At 35.8% G+C, this 20,972-nt stretch overlaps 1 protein-coding gene across 5 annotated transcripts in view; it reads left to right on the top strand.

Annotated features, from left to right (window-relative positions):
* The first annotated feature begins 288 nt into the window (after positions 1–288).
* Positions 289–20,972, top strand: part of LOC131038119 (uncharacterized) — a 116,436-nt gene continuing 95,752 nt past the window's right edge. For 4 of the 5 annotated variants that reach the window (XM_059213884.1, XM_059213883.1, XM_059213882.1 and 1 more), the window contains exon 1: positions 289–432. In XM_059213884.1, coding sequence (XP_059069867.1) covers positions 390–432 — 43 coding nt within the window. In that variant the 5' untranslated portion in view covers positions 289–389. Of the gene's footprint in view, positions 433–718; positions 737–20,972 lie in introns of those variants that run through there. The other variant, XM_059213886.1, reaches the window with a different exon arrangement.

Raw genomic sequence — 20,972 nt, 5'->3', positions numbered from 1 at the left:
AAAATATATGTTACCGAGGTTGAATCTGATGTTTTTATGGATGATTAAGTTTGTAAGATTCACCCCCCCTCTCATCTTGTTGGTTATTGGATATGTACTTATATTAAGTATCAAAACTATCAGGACTATTTTTTCGGAGTTTCTACAGAAGCATTTTCCCGGACTTGCAGCTGCATTAGTTTCTCTTTTATCATTTCAAAGGTACCGAACTTACCATTGCACTCTTTTTTCCTCAACAAAGTTAAATTTAGTCTATCATTTTTTATGACAATTCATTTGGCTGATGTATGGATCGGACACAATTGTCTCCTTTGTAAATCATGGAGATAGCTAACCCTAACGGGGGCAATTATCTCGGATCTTTTTTTTTTCATTTCAAATAAAAAATAATGAACATTTTCATCCTTCTTGGATGTCAAAGTTCCCACAAAGGTCCAGTTAATCACCAGATGCCTATTTAAATTCATAATTACGCAGAGATCTTCTTTCGAAATGCATTTTAGAGATTTCTATCTTTGTTTACCTCTGGGGTGTATTAGTTTAGAGGAAAAACCTTTCAGCATGAGGTCGTTCCATATTGTTAGCTCTAGGACACTTATCGACTACTTTTTAGGACAGTAGTTACTTGAAATAGCTTTGCATTATTAGACATTGCAGCTCATTGCTTTGTTCCTTCATGATTTTGTTTTAATACTGTTGTGTATCATTTTACTTGGAGAGGAACCGAACACTTCTGGTATGTAAATCGGCCATGCATCTTTTTACACTTCCATTTTTTACAATTGGACATTGGTTCTAAATTAAACTAAAATTGGACAAAGTGGTAGAATTAGCATTCGTTAGGCAGAGCACATGGATATCTATGGATTCGTATTTCTTATTTCCAAATAACAGAAAATTTGCAATGTAGCACAAATGCCATCACCATGCTGAAGAAAATGCCATTGACCTTGAAAAAGTAGGTAGGATGAGGCAACTAAATTGCCAATAGGGATAGGGATGGAAAAATATAGTTTCATTTCAGTAAAGATCCTAACCTTGGTTTTTATTGGTAGCAAGCACCCATCTTCGTAAATTACTCATAATCTCATTTTGATAGCCACAATGTTTCCAATTTTCATTGCTTCAGAGTTGTTTATGTTCTACACAAAATTATGTCTTCACTTGTCCTGTTGTAGGAAGGTTAAAGAAGTGGACATGATTGTGAGCTTGTAATTTTTTATTAAGTGAAAATCTAATGAATTTATCAGGCCATGTGAGATATTCCTGGTGATATTCATGCTTTGCTAATACAGAATAAGATTTTGCACAGTGCACATGGTACTCCTGTGGACGATTAGCACTGGTTGGGTGATAGGTTGGTCACAGTCTAGTCTTCATTAGAATTTTACTTGACACTGTTAAATTCAATGAGTATCCTTAAATCCCACTCTTGCTGAAAGAGGGCACTGGACTGAATTGGGTATGAAAACATACTTTTTGCTTTACATGCATGTTTAGGATAGGACTTTATGTATGTTTCTCATGCTGCTTGGTGCCTCTGAAATGAAGCCCCCAACATTTATTAAGCATGGAAAGTATCAGACTTTCCATGGTATGATCCTTGCCCACCTGTTTCAATTGTATACTTGATGAGGACTTTTTAGGCCTTATTGCATTTTTTATTACTTTAACAGTCGTATTGGCATATAATATTGTCATCATGTGTTTTCCAAAGTCAAATTCTCTGTTTCTTTAACTTCTACGTGTAATTGACTTTCCATGGTATGATCCTTGCCCACCTGTTTCAATTGTATACTTGATGAGGACTTTTTAGGCCTTATTGCCTTTTTGATTACTTTAACAATCATATTGGCATATGATATTGTCATCATTTGTTTTCCAAATTCAAATTCTCTGCTTCTTTAACTTCTACGTGTAATTGATGTTTCATAATGATTTGACATTGTGGTGGTGCTTTATACTTACAGAAAAGCCTAACTTAAACGTTTATTCAAATTGTGATAAGCTTATGTTGGACAGAAGTTGGAGGTGCTTGACATTCTTCTCATCTCAATATACAAATGGTTTCTGTGATGACGTTGATGATAATTTTCTTTCTTTCTTCCTAGATAATTTACTTTATAAAAGAGGAGAAGAGTTTCATTGCAGCCTTCTGTATCATATAGCAAATATTTTTCTTAGAGGAACTGTGGAACTAAACTCAGTACCAAAACTTTTAAGATACAGAGCTAATCAGGGATTATACATTGCTTAGATTGATCATGGACATCTTCCAACTTCTGACATTCCAAAATTAATCAATAAAACTTGATCAAGAACATCTTCCAACTTCTGATATTCTAAGGCATTGCATAAATAATATCAGCCTTACACATCCTTAAACTTCTACAAAATAATCTTTTACATTTAGGTGGTGTTTTCATGGTGTAACAAATTATACACAATTGAATCCTAATAAAAACATCATTTAAAGAATCTTTTGCTAAGTGACAATTAATAATATGTATCATTTATTCTGTGTAGAGTTGGTTTCACAATATCTCAAGAATGATTAAGTGATCTCAAGATATTTTTAGTAGGCATTCCAGTTTCCTGGGCCTCAAGTAAACCCTTTCCGTAGATATCTGAAGAGCACAAAATAATTTATCATGGCACAACTGAAGGTGATATGAATATTTATAAGAATACTGTCTGAATTGAATAGAGTCCAAGTCCTAAGTACCAGTCATAGAAATTATGGTATTATTTCAAACTCAATTGTAAGCGTTTCAGAATAATTTTTTCATAGCTTGCTTTAGAGTCCAGGATACTACAAGTTTCTGCAAATTGTAATCATGTTTCTCCAAATATACTTACCTTTAGTTTGTGTAATGTCCCCTACTAGGAGGCTACCAATTCCTGTAACTTAATAATAGTTCTGATCTGATCTAATCGATGTTCATGTCACTAGATGCTTTTGACTCCTTTCCTTTATATCTTTCAATGTGAGGGAGAGGTCACACCTCTTCATTGTGGATGCCCTTTGGCAAGAGACTCACCCTTTCACCATTAGCACCCTTTGAAAGAGTGCAACTCTTCATTACTTCTACCCTTTGAAAGGGACGCAACCTTACACAATCAGATCTTCGCTTCTTATTTAAATTAGATTTGCACTTCTAATTCCCAAATTATCCCCCACTCAAAATTAGGTTCTCTTCTCCCTTTTATATCCCATGTTTGAGGGAGTCACAACTTTTCCTTGCATGTCTTTTGACCATTCATCAACTTAATTAAATTTTAATTATATTTAATTATATAATTTTATATTTATAATTTAAATTTTATTTTTTATTCTTTTCTATTTTAATATTATTATTATTTATTATTAAATTCTATTACAAAGTGGGAACATTACAGTCTGCCCCACTCAAGATTGCTTGTCCTCAAGCAATGATCATGGAATGTTCAAAATGATTCCCAATATGAAATGGCTTTCAAAACATTCATAGAATAAACATGCTGCTACTTTTTTTGTAAAAACCCTAGTTCTTGCCCTAAATCACCATTTTATGCAAAACTACAAATGGAACAAGATGCGTCCCTAATTGAGATCCTGCAATAAGCTAGGAAACCATTGGAACTAATAATATAAATCTCTAAAGAAAGATAAATAAGCATAAATTAACTTAACCAGGGTCTGGTCCAACTCCCTATAAGAGCTCAATCATAAGAAAGTGGGAGTAAGAGGAATGATGAGGTGTCCAAGAGACCCTCTACCCTAGGGCCAAGAGTGGAGTGAAAGTCGGAGCCCTCTTGGCCTCATGGGACCATTGGTTTGTTGTTTATAACTAGGTAAGAGGGTTCGAATTGCCTTAAGGCAACATCCGAACCCACATAGGACCGGGTCCTATCCCATAAGGCAACGTGCCCCCCACATAGGACTGGGTCCTATCCTAAAAGGTAAACGTGCCCCCCAAGACAGGTCTGGCCCCATATCTCCACGCCAAACCAAAATAAGTACCACGCAACAAATCAAATTGGCGCCAAAAATGATTAAGGCTGACTTGGAGTATATGGGTTAAAAGCTCATATAAATAAAGTTAAAATGCAAACTCAATCTACCAACTTCATCTCTCATGCAATCAGCGAAATAGCTCTACAATTGAAGGTGTGAAATATAGGAGAGGATTGGGTAGGAATATAGGAGAAGATTGGGCGAACCTATTCAAGAAGATAGAAGGCATTCCTTGATGAAGACTTGATGTGGTTAGAAGGGCAAATTTGATATGATAAAAGGGATCAGATCTGAAGAGTCAAGCTAAGTATTGTATTTGTGCAATTAAGAGAGAATATATAATCTGACCTGTGGGTCTTTAATGCTGGTTTTTCCTCCTTGGAGGTTTTCCCAAGGTATTTGCATTTGTCTCTTGTTTACTTGTTTCATTTCTGAGTTTACTGAATTATGGTGTAATAAAATATTACAAATCTGATTAACAAACCAAGGGCATAATTAAAGGACAAACCTGATTACTGATCTAGGGCACAAAATTAACATGGTATTAGAGCTAGGTTATACTAACCCTCAGATTTCAGTAAGCTCTTACCTTCAGGTTGTTGTTCGTCTTTTATTAAATGACGGGGGAGAAGTTAGAGGGCATCATCAGGTTCTCATCAAGGAGTCAATCTTTAATTCATTGTGGAGATTCGTGTGAAGAACCTCCTTTCAGATTTTTAGATCTCTAGAATGCAAAGTGTATACTGTGGAGTTATTACCTTATTCAGACCTTCAGAGTTGTTGATTTTCATAATTGGTCTAAACCCTAGATTGTTGACTGTGCTAAGGCACATCAAGAGGAGATTGCGAATTATGGCTCTTGAAGATAGATTGCAAAGATAGTTTCTTTTGGGGAAGCGTTTGGTTCCAGTGTCAATGTTATCTAAACATCAACAGGTGTATTTTCCTTAATTCTTTATTAACTTTGTGATGAGAGACTTTATAATAATTGAAGGTTAAGTATTCCCCTTAAATAGCTTTATCAATTTGTTTACATGGGGTTTCTTTGTCAAGTTGTAATTGTTGATAAAATTAAATGTTAAATTGGCCTTAAGGCCTTCAACATTTAATTATATATTAGTTAAGTCATAAACCGATTATAAGTGAATCGGTTTATTAGAAACCATCAGGACTCTTGAGAGTAAAGAGTCACAACTTCTCAGGAAGTCGTTTAGTATTATATATCAATATGATATGATGTCATTTGAACAAAGATTGATCATTAATTAATAGATGCAATGAATGTAACAGGAGTTCAATCAAGTTCCTACAACAATAAAGATAGAGTCGTGGATCAACCATACATTAATCAAATCTATAGTTCAATTAGAATACGTCTAGGATTAGAGACAGTCTGTAACAGACGGAAGGATAAATAAATCAAATAATTATCTGTGCATACATCCATGATATATTGAACCACATTCATCATCGGTGGTATACATTCAAGGGAAAGTGAACATTGACTATTCTCTGCTTGTTGTCTAGTCACTTTCGTGGGAACGTTGGAATAGTAATACAACATAAACTGTATACTCTACTAATAAAATTAAAGAAAACTATATTCCTTTGTCTAATCACAAAATCAACAGCAAGTTGATGAGGTTGTTGTCTTTGACCATGAGCATGAGAGGAAAAAGACAACAAGAACATTTGAAGGAGGTCTATGACAGACAATATATGCAATGAACAAGAATGTAATGTTCCCATATAGAAATATAATAAATGCCCCTCTCACCTGCCATACAAAAGAATATAGTCAGATTTATATTTTAATCAGTAATACATAAAACAAGATAGATGTTAATTCTGATCCATAAATTTAACAGTAATAATAAGGGTTTCATTTGGGTTTGTGTTTACTTAGTTTTGTAAAACCTTTGTTGGTTTGTGTGAAAGGAAAATGATATTCTCTTTGAATTAACCCGTGTTGGGCCAATCATGTTTTGAGGTTCCCTGTGACAAGTGTTTATCCTTGTAGGTCTGCAAGCAAGTTTGTGCCTGTGTTATCCCGAGTTAACATCCTTATATCATCCCTGTTCCATTTGAGCTCATTAAATGTTGTGACAAATGCAGTGTCAGTTGTCTGTTAAAATAACTGCATGACAGGTTGCTTTTAGTTAAATGGTTATGATGATGCTCTTTCCTACATAGTAAAAGTTAGAATGTATTGTTGATTTCCTAGGATTTTCGATAACATTTATTGGCAATCTTGTTGTATAATCTCTTGATGGAATTTATCCCCATCTTATCTCAACAATTGTGCTATGGGTCCACCTTATTGAAAGATAGATGGACAGGATCCTTGAGATTAATATGAAAGATTGATTGTGCAGGAGGAGCACCTCCTTCTGAGTTGGTATACTCTAACCTATGTTGATTGATTACCTTTTATTATGAGTTTTAGCATGTAATTATTTTCTTGAGTCAAGCATTTTCAATTTCATCATAGAGTATGATTTCCTATCCGGGAGTACAGGAAATTGATTGGATCTTTCAGTGGCTTGGAATGCTTCTGAAACAGGGCATACTAAATCTTCAAGAGAAATTATTGGGATGAGCATACAATCAAAAGAAGTTCAAGTACTTTGGAAACTGTGATTAGACACAGTTGCTGCTGAGAGGGAGTTCTAGCTATTTTGGTATATCTTAAGGGGTTATGAGATTCAGGTGTGCAGATTGAAGAAGGCCTTGTATGGCCTCAAACAGTACTCTTGTGCTTGGTATGAAAGAATACTTGTTAAGTTTAGAATTTTGTAAAATGATGTTGACTCTACCTTAAGTCATCCAATGATGAAATGCTAATTATAGTTCGATATGTGTAAAGATGAACTTATCATTAGATGTAAGAAAGACCTAGCTTCAGAATTTGAAATGAAGGACTTAGGTTTGAATGCATTATTTTCTAGGTCTAGAAGTATGGCAAAGGTCTAACGAAATTTTCTAAGTCAAGGATAGTATACTATTGATATTTTGAAAAGATTTAGAATGATGGGTTGTAAACCCATGTCTACTCCTATGGAATCTAACTTAAAGAAGTTAAGTGTTTTTGCAGCTAACTTTGATTTTGCAGATCCATCAGAGTACAGACAATTGATTGGATTACTGATGTATCTAGTTAACACTAAACCAGACATATGTCTTGCAGTGAATGCTCTCAGTCAGTTCATGAGCTTGCCCAAACATGTTTATCTTGTTGCAGCCAAGCACATCCCAAGATACTTGCGAGGCATAGTTGATTATGGACTGAAGCTGCTTAAGTTCAAATTAGTCAAGAAGTGTTACGGACAAGGAAAACTCTTCAAGCATTCACCCACTGCGATCTCTTGGACCTACAGGAACAGTCTTCAGTGACATTAAGTAGATAAATACATTGTTGCAAGTGTTGCATCAAGAGAAGCAGTGTGGTTTCTCAAAATTCTTGTTGTGCTATTTTGATTTATTATCAGGGTTATATATTGATGCTTGACAATTCAGTGTTTTATGGCAGGTCAATCTCGTGTTGCAGATGTTCTCTTGAAGCTTGAGATAGACTTGGAGCTGTGGAGAACACCGCCTTGGTTGAGAGGGAGTCTCAACCTCTGTGACACATTATGTTGTATCAACCTCTGCGAGTAATGAAAAGTGGATCCAGTCTATACTTGTGTGCGAGTTGGAAGACTATGTTATGTAGTTCCATTCTCTGCTTATGTGCAAGATGGAAGACTACAATGTTTTGATTATGTCTATTCCATTTCTTGCTTGTGTGCAAGATGGAAGATTATGGTGTTACATTCTTCTTTGAGAGAAGACTGAGGTAGTACAAGGTGGATATTATGGAATACTTGCTCTGATACTCTCTCAGGAGTATTTGAAGTTGTCAGCTAAGTTCGGATTACAACTTAAACATTGTATGTATTACTTAGGGTTGGGCCCTAATCTTGTAACTTGGTTGTAAGATTATCACTTCATTCAGGACATGGTGCAAAAAGGCACCATTCAGCTAAATTATATTAGCATAGATGAACAAGTTGCAGATATTCTTACCAAACCCTTATCCAAAGTGAAGTTCGAATACTTCAAGAGACAGACTTGGTATTGTGGAAAGTGAAACCCTGGTTGAGAGGGAGTTTCAATCTCATTGACTCTACCTGTAGCGTTTTGATCATTCTTTGCTTGTGTGCAAGAATGAGAAGTATCCAATCTATGCTTGTATGTTAGATGGAAAATTATAATTATGTAAAGACCCACTTGTGTATTACACTTTCTATGCTTGTGTGCTAGAACCATCCTATGCTCATGTGCAAGGTGGAAGATGTAATTCTATGCTTGTGTGCTAGATCCATTCTATACTTGTGTGCTAGATGGAACTCTAAAGGTTCAGATTATGTATTCTCTTCTTCCCTAGTTAAGAGGGAGTGTTGTTTATAACTAGGTAAGAGGGTTCGGATTGCCTTAAGGCAACATCCGAACCCACATAGGACTGGGTCTTATCCCATAAGGCAACGTGCCCCCCACATAGGACTGGGTCTTATCCCATAAGGCAACGTGCCCCCCACATAGGACTGGGTCCTATCCTAAAAGGTAAACGTGCCCCCCAAGACAGGTTCGGCCCCATATCTCCACGCCACACCAAAATAAGTACCACGCAAGAAATCAAATTGGCGCCAAAAATGATTAAGGCCAACTTGGACTATATGGGTTAAAAGCTCATATAAATAAAGTTAAAATGCAAACTCAATCTACCAACTTCATCTCTCATGCAATCAGCGAAATAGCTTTGCAATTGAAGGTGTGAAATATAGGAGAGGATTAGGTGGAAATATAGGAGAAGATTGGGCAAAGTTGTTCAAGAAGATAGAAGGCATTCCTTGATGAAGACTTGGTGTAGTTAGAAGGGCAAATCTAATATGATAAAAGGGATCAGATTTGAAGAGTCAAGCTAAGTATTGTATTTGTGCAATTAAGAGAGAATATATAATCTGACATGTGGGTCTTTAATGCTGGTTTTTCCTCCTTGGAGGTTTTCCCAGGGTATTTGTGTTTGTCTCTTGTTTACTTGTTTCATTTCTGAGTTTACTGAATTATGGTGTAATAAAATATTAAAAATCTGATTAACAAACTAAGGGCATAATTAAAAGACAAACCTGATTACTAATCTAGGGCACAAAATTAACATGGTCAAACTACCATGAGGTGTGCTATCTAGAGAGGTATCCTATCACCTTTCCCCTTCATCACTTCCATCCTTATCCTCTTATTAATAGTCATTTATGATAGAGTTTGGAAAGATGCAATAGGGTGTCCTGAATGTCCTTCCCCTCTAAGTCCAAGAGCGGTGGACTCTGTCTTACACCCCCTTGGCCTCATGGGACCATCGATCAACTACAATGAGGTGGGCTACCTAGTGGAGGACCTCATCACCATCCTCCCTATTTGTACTTCCTTATATTATTACCATGGCAGTTCGCTAAAAATATGCATCATAGAGTATTCTTCATACAAATGATAATATGAATTACATATACATTTCATAATTATGTAATTTTAAGACAAGTTTTCTCTCATCCTTGTCTCGCATCACTTCTTAAATGGTTTGCACAATATCATAGATATCACTTAATGTTAAGAACTTATGATTAGAAGCATGACACACATCTATGACCTCAAATACAATGTTCCTAAATAAATATGTCTATAGTAATCATAGACACTTATGGAGCAAACAAACACATTATGATTAGATATGAATCAAACATGGAGCATACACTTGAAAACACGAAGCATACACATGGATATTTGCAAACATGGAGCATACATATGAATACACATATTGTTAGATTCTTTTTCCTTAACTAGGATGATTCATTGATTTATCTTTAGATTCTTTACCTTGCAGGATTGCAGGATCATTGCTCTGATACCATTGTAATGTCCCCTACTAGGAGGCTGCCAATTCTTGTAACTTAATAATAGTTTCAATCTGATCTTATCGATGATCATGTCACTAGATGCTTTTAATTCCTTTCCTCTATATCTTTCAATGTGAGGGAGAGGTCACACCTCTTCATTGTGGATGCCCTTTGGCAAGAGCCACACCCTTTCACTATTAGAACCCTTTCAAAGAGTGCAACTCTTCATTACTTCTGCCCTTTGAAAGGGACACAACCTTTCACAATCAAATCTTCGCTTCTTATTTAAATCAGATTTTCACTTCTGATTCCCAAATTATCCCCCACTCAAAATGAGGTTCTCTTCTCCCTTTTATATCCCATGTTTGAGGGAGTCACAACTATTCCTTCCATGTCTTTTGACCATTCATTAACTTAATTAAATTTTAATTATATTTAACTATATAATTTTATATTTTAATTAAAAAAATTTATACTCTTTTCTATTTTAATATTATTATTATTTATTATTAAATTCTATTCCAAAATGGGGAAATTACAGTTTGGGTGGTGGATCATTTCATTCTTGTGAATTTTATGCTATTTGTTAATGATTTTTATTTGGCATCATAGGGTGCTCTCGCTCCTGTGAGAGACCAACTATTAGTATGTTTTTTATAAGGTGCAATTCCTCACGTGTTTGTTGCTCTAATATTTCATTGGAGCCTTATATGTCATATACAAGAATAGTGACAATCAAAGTAGAAAATTATGTGGAAGAATGCAAGACTGAACTGTCACAGGTTTGACCTAGTTAATTTCTGTTTAATTTGGGATAATAAGTCAATTAGTATATACAAACTACAAAGGTATGAATCATGTTTAAGGATGAGAGACAACATAATGTTAGGATATGTATTAATTATTAAATCTTAACTATATTACGAATAACTAGAATTGATGAAGGCTAGCTTTGTTTTTAATACCAACATGTTTATTGTATATACTATTATTGCATTTATAGTTACAAGTTACAACTTTTCAATGATTGTTCAATCTAATAACTAACTACCAACTCAGACCAATAACTCAACCTTCTTCAGATCTAGCTTTGACAACAAGTTTCGTTACAATTTTAAGCATGGTATCAGTTTTAATCTGCTGTATAATTTTACCGCTTACATTTCCTTTGAACCAAAAGTTGTAATGCCCCTAATTGGGAATGCCCTAAATTTGTAATATCCTCTACTAGGAGGCTGCCTGTATGATTAACATACATCATTATGCCTTAAATCAGAACACTAAACTAGGGACCAATTAGCATTCATAATACAATTGATAGTTACTATACCGAAGCCCCAATCATTACGTCTTTCCTAATCATCAACCCTAACAGAGGATGGGGAATTGCTTGTTAGGGTGCTAGGAAAACCATTCTTCACAAATAGGCCCAAGGGTTTCAGGAACACCCATCCATACCACCTCTTGGGGATCACCTATTTTGGGAGGTATTACAAATGCCTTTCCTTAACAAAACCAACCTATCCTCATGAGGGGCAATAGACAATGATTAAGGATTAGGCTACGGGTATGCTATTCTCTCATCTATCATGAATATATGCGCAAATAAATGAAATTAAGCATAATTAATATATAAATCTGATTTCCCTATTATTAACAAATATAAATCTTATTGGCATTATCTCTGTTATATGTATATATATATGAATTAATGAAACAGTTTATATCATATGCCATAAATTTGCCCCTTATTCTTAATAGAACTCAAATATAATAGTGTAACAAGCATTTAGTTTATAGGAGAGATACAACATGCCAATCTTCTGTCACAACAATGATTGCAGTAATATAGATAATCTACCAGTAAATTAATACTCTCTTCCTTCGATGCCTTTAACTAAATGAGTTTTTGCCTTATATAGTCTTCAATTGGTAGTGGAGAGTTATGTCCCTTCCTATGGTCACGACTGTCTAAGCTGATTAGTACTCAATTTAATCTTTTGATCTAAATCTCAGAAAATTGAGAAGTCTTATAAATAAGACAATTTTCTGAACATAGTAATATATTTTTAAATGCCTTCATTATGTTACTTCCTTCTTGCTTTTGGGAGTGAGCGTATTCATGGTGGGAACATGACAAAATTTGCCCTAATTCTGAATTTTCAAATAAGTGGGTTTAGAGTGTAGCTTCATCTGGTTGAAGTCCTGCAAACAGATCAGAGATCATTTACAACAACAATTCCAATAAGCTAATAATAATTGAACATTAGTGAATTCATGACAGAACTATCAATTCAATCATAAAGCATTAAACATGTTTGGAAGGCTCAACCATAAGAGAGCATGGGAGAGAGTGACTTAGATGGGGTATCTTGGATAGGCCCAAGAGTGGATATACCATCCCTCTTGGCCTCATGTGGCCCATGCTATCCATATGAGGTGGCCCATGCTATCCATATGAGGTGGTCTACTACCCAATGAGGTGTCCACTTTCCATTATCCCTTTATCTTGCCAACCTTTTCCTTCTCTTTATATTTGGTCTCCTTGTATTGATGCACCATGATAGGGTAAAGAGGTCACAACAGGGTGCCCCAGAAGCCATCTCCTCTAGGCCCAACGGCAATACCCTCTGTACCCCCTTGGCTTCATGAAACCATCTAGTCCCCTCATAGAGGTGGTGTACCTAGAGGAGTGCCCCATCACCATACCCCTCTTGCAGGCCTATATTCCTTCTACCGTGGCTGGAAGTACTCAGAAAATATGACAGATTCTAGCATCATACATATACTTTACATGTAATAAATGAATGACAAAAATTAATAAATCAGATACAGTCAGTGGTTACTGTGATATAATCATAAACAGCGGTACATTAATAATGATAAATATGCAGAAATATAAATATACTGGCACATCACTTATTATGTTACACATAGAGCTTTATACCAAACTGTTTTAATCAGTTGATCTTGCTGAGTATGAATATCTCATATATTATTAGTCTCAATCCCTCTGATAATCCTCCTCGGTTTGCTTGGCATGTTCTTTTATATCTTTTGGTGATAGAGACCCTCCCTTTTATATCTTTTGGTGATAGAGACCCTCCCTAATGGTTCTGACTCTTGGACGGCAACATGTCTTTCAGTTACAATTGTACCTCTTCAATGTCTAATCGCCTCTTCTAATCCAGATTGTGTTCAGTCTAATTAACTCTTCGTTTTATTAAGGAAAGAATTCATTGTCAATTAAGGGAAGCATTGCTGCTAAAAGGAAGGTGATTTATATAGTAGCAACCCTGATCTGTATGCAGGGGTAATCACAGTTGTTCTCAACATTGGCCTCGACCTGCACTCATCTATAATCACGATTTGCTGTTGTAGCCATGATTCTGTGTGAGAGATAAGAAATTGTTGAAGTCTTACTAGGGTAAGACGATTTTTTTTTCGTTGACAAGGGTCGTCAGATTGGGGGCATGACAAAAGTGAATTCTTGTCTCGAGACAATGAGTAACTACAGAAAATTTTACTAAATCATAGACAGTAAGACAAATTGACAAAGCTTAAACACTTTAAAATCAATAAAGCTAACTTGCTGAAGGGTCTTGTCTAGTCTTTAAGTCAAGTGATGCCATCTTTGCTCTGCAATGTCTGCATGCTTAAGGTTTTTTAGGGTACATAATAACTGGGAGTTTATGTTACTAGGCTAACATGAATAAAAGTAAAGGTAGTTTTTTAGGTTATCAACAAGCAAGACACCAATTTGGCATGCATGTGACAGAAAATTGGAGTCAGTACATAAAACTTGTGTTCAAAATGTGTTTAACCATCAAGCAGATGTATGGCTATGAGGAAATGGGATCTGATCTCATCAAAGATGAGACATGCCTATCTTAGTATTGGACATAGATGTAGCATTTTATGATAGTCTGCAAATGTGAGAGCCAAAGCCTAACATGGTAATTAGGATAGCAAAAAAGTTGCAAAATGTGAATGAGAAATGGTTATAGACTAATGCAGGAGCATTTGGGTTGAAGGCAGTCGTGCTCATTAGTTTTTTTTCTTTCGAAATTTTGTTTGTCTTCTTGTTTTCTGTTTGTGGTTGCAGATTTTGTTGATGGCCTTCTCTGTTTAATTTTGTTGCAACTCCTTTGTTGGTTGAAGTTGGTCTCATTTTAAGGTTGGCTGTGGTTGAAATGTTTTCTGTCTGGGACTGCATAGCTATGATTCTTTCTTTTATTTTTCTCGTCTGACATCTCTGAATGAGCTTTGATCAGCAGCAGTTACCACTCCAATTGGGTGGTGGTTTCCTTAAATTTTCTTTTCTATTTTTTGTAGCCTGCAGTGACTGAATAGTTAGATGTGCATCTCAACGGGGTCATGGGTTTTAATCTCTTTGTAATGTCCTCTAATTAGTTATACTCTAAATTAAATTTATTTTGCCCAAATCTAAAATAGGTAATTAAGTTTTATGGGAGTACCTTTGTATGTTGTTTTCCTGCAACACAAAATTAGAGTACATATATGAAGTAATACCTATAAACCGAGACATATACTAATGAATTAGATTGAATGTTATAATTTTTAATGTATTAATTACTATTAGTATTATATTTGTTAGATAAATCAGATTTAAGGTTAGTCGCCATTCTTTATTAATTATTATCCAATTTCTTAGTGCACTAGGGTAGGCTAGCTCGATAGGGTGTCCAAGTGACCCTCCACCCTAGGCCCAAGAGCAGATGCTACATCCCTCTTGGCTCCATGTGGCAGGTGTTAAGCATCCATCATGGAGTGGCGTATCCAGTGACGTGTCCTATCGCCATTCCCCCTCATCACAACCACAACTGTTAAGCCCAAGAGCAGATGCTACACCCCTCTTGGCCCCATGTGGCAGGGTTTAGGCATCCACTATGGAGTGGCATACTTAAGAGAGGGTCCCTAATGTACAATGAATCATTTGTGATATTGTCATTCAATTCATCTCATTATGATAATCAATTATACCTGATATAGTTATCACATTTTATTACATTAATGATTGTCATTGATGCTTTCTGTTAGTACTACATTTTATCAGTATTAATCATTTATTATTACAATCTTTACATTATATCTTATATTATTTGCATTGTATGAATTTACAGTATCACAATAATTTGTGCAGACTGAATTTGATTGCCTTATATATCCTTGGATTCATGTACCAATATGTATATATGTTAATGTACCAATATGTATATATGTTATGTCTAACAGTATTGTAATTTTAATGCTGTTTGAATGATTGTATTCTATTTGCCTTTTTAACTTTATATCCAGTTAATGTCATCAATTTTATTAAAATTATCCACAATGGTTAATATTCGGTAATGTACATATAGAATTTTAATACATATAAAGTACTGACTGTTATATTTGCTACTGATTCAGAATACGTACCTGTCCTGCTCTTTACCTTTTCCTTCCTATCTTGCTGGCAGTCTAGATGTTCCTCCTCTATATCCCCAATGGCACGGGGGGTATTTATCCTTCCCCCATATTGTGGTGAAAAGCCATGATGTTTCCCTTAATGGGTAGCGCCCCCTTTTAGAAGGGTTGCTGTCCTTCTATCTCTTACCACTTCATGTAATCCACAATTTGGAGATTATTCAAACCACCGTTTAATGAATAGTTATTGGGTCTTTGGGGAAATCAGTCAAGTAAATATAATGTATATTTTAATACAAGTGGCATCATTCAGTATTGGTATTGTATATAATATAACTTATATTATTAACATATATATTGTTAACGCATCATTTAATATAATGTACATTGCATCATTCAATATATAAAATGTAAATTGGTAATATAATATCTTTTTTTAATATCAATGTAATATAATATAATTTTAATATGATTTTAACATATCATATGGCAAAATTTATATTTAATTATTTCTACTATAAATGGGGGACATGACACTCTTGCCTTCTCTTTATTTGGTGGTCAGGTTTAAAATGATGACTTTGTGATGTCTATCTATTCCTAGGCTATTTATGATGAAAACGTCTTGAAGGTTTAAAATGATACTTTTGTAATGCCTATCCATTCCTAGGCTATTTATGATGAAAACACCTAGAAGTAATGTCTGGCTCCCTATTCCTGGGTAAAAGGGAATTATAAAGCCCTCATATCAACATGGGGCTCATTATTTATTGGTATTAGATGTTTTTTTTTTATCGATAATATTGGATTTTATTAAAGGAAAAGGAAATTTATAACTTCAAAAAAGGAAACAGTTATCTATCATGAAACCACCAACAATCACCAACCACCCAAACCACCCAACAAAGATAAAACTGCCCACCCAAAACAACTGTTCAACTTCAGACCACCAACCCAAAATGTCTACAGTAGCGCTTCATGCAATATAGTAAATCGATATAGAACATGAAAACCAAAATTGAAATAGTTTGAATAACAGAGAAACGGGAATGAACTCCCAAACAAAGACCAACAACATAGACAATTCACACATTACTTGGAAGGACTGCTAGGGTTTGTCTCCTGCCTACCATCACCGCCTTCGTGCGTTTAGACCTCAGCCTTAACCTCGGCCTGTCTCTTCCTCGTCCCCTGCTTTCGTCCGAGCCTGCCGAATTACCTCCTCTAGCTCCGTAATTTGTGCGAACATTTTCAATGCCTCCCATCCTCTCCTCGTCGCCTCTCTGTAGCTAGCCTTCACCTCCTCCCGTCGCCTGAGAAAGGGGATATACCTGCCTCTCAATTCTTGATGGACCTCCAACGCCCTTTCAGAGACAGTTAAGCCTTTGCTCGGAATGGCCCACTCTAGAAGCGACTCCATATTTACAAGAAACTCCTCTGGTATAATTGCCTTCATAACCTTTCAGACCTGCTCGGAGGAAGAATCCAACTCAAGTCCCCATGCCATGATAACGGAATATAAGTCCACGTGGGTTCAATATCAATGACCAATTACACCCAAATCTTCCCCTAGGACCAACTGCACACTCCTAATCAACAGAGGGTCCTTCGAATGAAACATATTCTTTAGTCTTCGCTCTGAAACTGGTCCCCAAAAGGTAGTGAGAAGTTTGGATGTCTTCAGTGTAAAATTGGCCTCCATTGCAATCAGAAAAAAACAGGTTGCCAAACTCAAAACTACCCGATGAAAAGCCTCGCTTGTAGGCCAAAAATCTTCTTGAATACGCAAGAACTGACACACAATTTCCCACTCTCTCCATAAATGCATTCCCTTCAAGCTCCGCTGCCACTACAGAAATTATTGGCATTAATTGCCAACATCAAGCGAGGCAACCTATACTTTTGAAAAGAGAAATAGGCATCCACATCACGCACTTTTCATTAACAGACAAGTACGAAACTGTTTGGACCGATTAAGAATGCCATTGGACGATATCTTCATCACCCCCCCCACCATCTCGTCACACATCTATCCAATTCACACGCCACATTGGATAAAGTAGCCACCATCATATTCTCCCCCCTCTTAATATAGGAGATATGAAAATCTTGAAAAACATTCAATTTTGATCAAATAATTGAGATAAATTTATTTAGCCACCAACTTGGAGATACACCTTTCACAATTGCATCCACCACCACTTGAGAGTTCCCTTCAAGATGCACTCTCGGGATATTCATGTTATTGGCCAATTCTATTGCTAATAAGGCAGCCTATGCCTCAGCCTCATTGTTTATCCCATCTTGCAACCTCTGCGCACCTTTGAAAAGGATCTTCCCCTCATCATCACGAGCAACGCACCCAACACCTGAGATGCCTGGGTTACCTCTTGACGCCCCATCAAAGTTGATCTTAAACCATCCCTGCTCCGACCGAGCCCACACCTCATCACCTCTCCTGACCACCTTACTCGGAGGATGAAACTTGGAGAACCCATGAACGGGTCACAAGGGGGTATCAAATGTTTTGATTTAGTGAGGGAAGAAGGAATATTTTTCTTAGCAAGTTCAATTTGGGCTCAAGGGTAAAATAAGGAGAGTTGCGATTGTTCAATGATAAAAAGATAAGAAAAAACCAGGCATTAGAAAATGGTGAATACGAAGGTGCTTTGTTGAAGTGGATGGATAGATAGAGGTTGGTTGGGAATAGCCAATGAGGCTTGTGCACCCAAGTTAGGTGGTAAATTTTCGAAAGGACAATTTATTTTGTTTGAAATTTTGGATTGTAGAATATATGAATGTCTATGAACAAGTTGTAATTCTATGAATTTAAGAAATATGAATGAGTTACTGTTAGTTTGTATGGCTGCTTCAATTGGCTACCTGTTGTGACGTTTTCACACGTCGCCCGATTGCAAATGGGGACTCCCACTTTTTTTTTCTAGATTAGTTGTAGTGTCTTTAGCTATTAGCCTATCACTTGGAAGAGGTATACTATCTTAGGTGTCCATGAGGTAATCAAGTCAAGTCTCTCAAGGCTTACGAAATGAATGATTAGATGATGATCATCCAATTTAATCATTGGCTTGCTTAATCAGAGATGAAGTGATAAATTTTGGCTAAGGCAAATTGTTTTAGGGAGAGTGAATGCTTGGGAGGTTGGTAGGCTAGAGTCCAAATCATCACAAAGAGGCTTAAGACAAAATGATTAAGTTAGCAAAGTTGACATCTTAAGGTCACTTCTAGTTGGGCTCCAAATGTGCAAACTAACACTTCCAATTGAGCCCAAAATTAGCTAACTAACACTTCTAGTTAGGCTCCAAATGTGCAAACTTTGCCTTATGCATTTTTGTTGCTTGAAGACGATCACAATCTTGCTAGTACATTGCCAGGAAGTTGTTACAACCTTAATCAATAGTAAGTCAAGGAAGTGAATGTGGTAGCAAGTTGATCAATCTATAACGAACCACTTCCAATTGCCTTCAAAAAGCGCAACCTAACACTTCCAATGTCCATCCAAATGTGCGACCTTCTACTTGTAACTTCCAGTTAGGCCTCAAAAGAATGAACTATCATTTCCACTATCCCCCTTAAAGCGCGAACTTCATCAATAGCATTTCCACTTAACTCTCCAAAGAGCAAAATAAAACTTCTGGTACCCATCTGTCGATGTGTTTTTTAGACACCTCTAATACAAAATAAAATAACAAAGGTATTCTATCCTCTGTTGATCAAAATCTTCTTGGATGCTGAATTATATGATCAACCAAGATGACTCTTTGGTTTCTATAGTCAGGTCTTGACATGTGGATAGCTCAATTGGTTGATGCATTTGTTGCTCCTCCAAGGGTTCTTATGTATATGTTCTTTAGGAGATAAACTTCTGGATTTCAAGGAATACTTTGGTCTCTCGAATGATATGCAATGTTGTTCTTTTGCTTACTATTACTAATAGATGTTTGATAAAAAATTACAAAGGGTTGAAAGGTTTGAGGGATACTAAACTACTCCTAAGAATGCAAAGATGAAGGACAATTTTGATGAAACCCAACCAGTCTTTGCTTCGACATACAAAGAACAACTTCACAAAGACTAGTGCAATCTCCTAAGGAAATCAAATGATTTTCAAATTACCATCAAACATAGATACCATCACTTGAATGCATATCAATGATTGAATAGTAATTGAAGTTAAGTTTATATGAAAATTTAGTTGACCACACAAAGCACTTAACAATCAGCTAAGCACAAGTAGTATGAACATAAGAGTTTCACCATGAATCATGCACAAGGTTCTATCATTCAACTAAAATACTTAAAGCAAATTCAAAGCTTTGAATTGAGAAGATGAATAACCATGCAAACGCTCCAAGGATAGAATATAAGATCATCACACTTCAATGTCTTTATATTAATCCAGCAACAAAATAGCAACAATTCTTCAAGTCTATCTCATTAGTTACTGTTATCACTTGAACCTGCACCCCTGTTTGCTAAGCTATCAACTCAGCAGGCTTGTGACACATGGGAACCCTCCTAGGCCTACGGGTTGCCTAAAAATTGGAGTGAACCTCCAGAGTAAGCTGGTTCTTTTCAAATTCTGCACCTAAACTAACAGCTTCTTCAAGGAAAAGAGTAAGGAGGAGAACATGTAAAACTGAAATCTAAATCTAAGGTGATTTGCACCAGATGATATTTTGAAATCCAACTAAGCAAAAGATACACAGTATAATAGTGATAATAAACCTCTTTTACACTAACCAACAACCCATGATCTTTGCATCAATACTTCATAAGAAGGCTGGATAATCATAGTCCTAAGAGGAAAAAACCCCTTTCACAACCTAAGACTGGTAATTACTTAAAAACACAGCTTATGACCTGCAAGAACATATATGTTTCTGTATAAGGCATCAACAGAAAGTGCAATTTTAAGGGGGGCAAAAATCCAACCACAAAGAACTGACTAACACTAAAGACACAATAACAGAAAAAATGGGGAGTAGAGAGGTAAGCCAAGCTATTATCCCTGCCAAACAGGTATCACCAAGCTTTATAATTCCTGAAAATGTGTTACAAAAACATTCCTTCCTGCAGAGAGAACTCAGAAATTACAGTCTGCTAAAAAGATGAATGAAGAAGAACCCCAACAAAAATGAAGGCTTCTAGTATATATGCCTTTTTCCAAGGCAGTCAAAAAGACTCCACCTCCTCTTCTTAGGTCGAGCAGACTCAAAAAACCCACTTTTAGGGCCCCAAACATGTCTGAAAAGAAATGTACTTGGGCCAAAAAGTCAAGCCACCCATTCTGCCACCATAAAACCCCTTAAATGCATCATAAATGACTCCAAAATATCCCTGACAGGCCTGCAAGCCTTAATAAATGCAAAAAATATCTCTCTTTGACCTCCTAATAAATGAAAATAAATATCTGTTAAAGTGATTTTTAAAAAAATTATTACCTAATTGAACATTTGTTTGATTTTTTTTTTTTTAATATATTAAAGTAAAGATTTTAGTAACATAAAAACAATAAAATTGTTTTATTAAAGTGATAAATAAAATAAATCACTTTAATGAAATAATTTTATTAACTTTATTTATTAAATAATAAATGT

This window comes from Cryptomeria japonica, chromosome 11 (genome assembly GCF_030272615.1).
Source record: "Cryptomeria japonica chromosome 11, Sugi_1.0, whole genome shotgun sequence".
Lineage (NCBI taxonomy): Eukaryota > Viridiplantae > Streptophyta > Pinopsida > Cupressales > Cupressaceae > Cryptomeria > Cryptomeria japonica.
The sequence above is the reverse complement of the archived record's forward strand: the minus strand, read 5'-3'. Positions and strand labels throughout refer to the sequence as shown.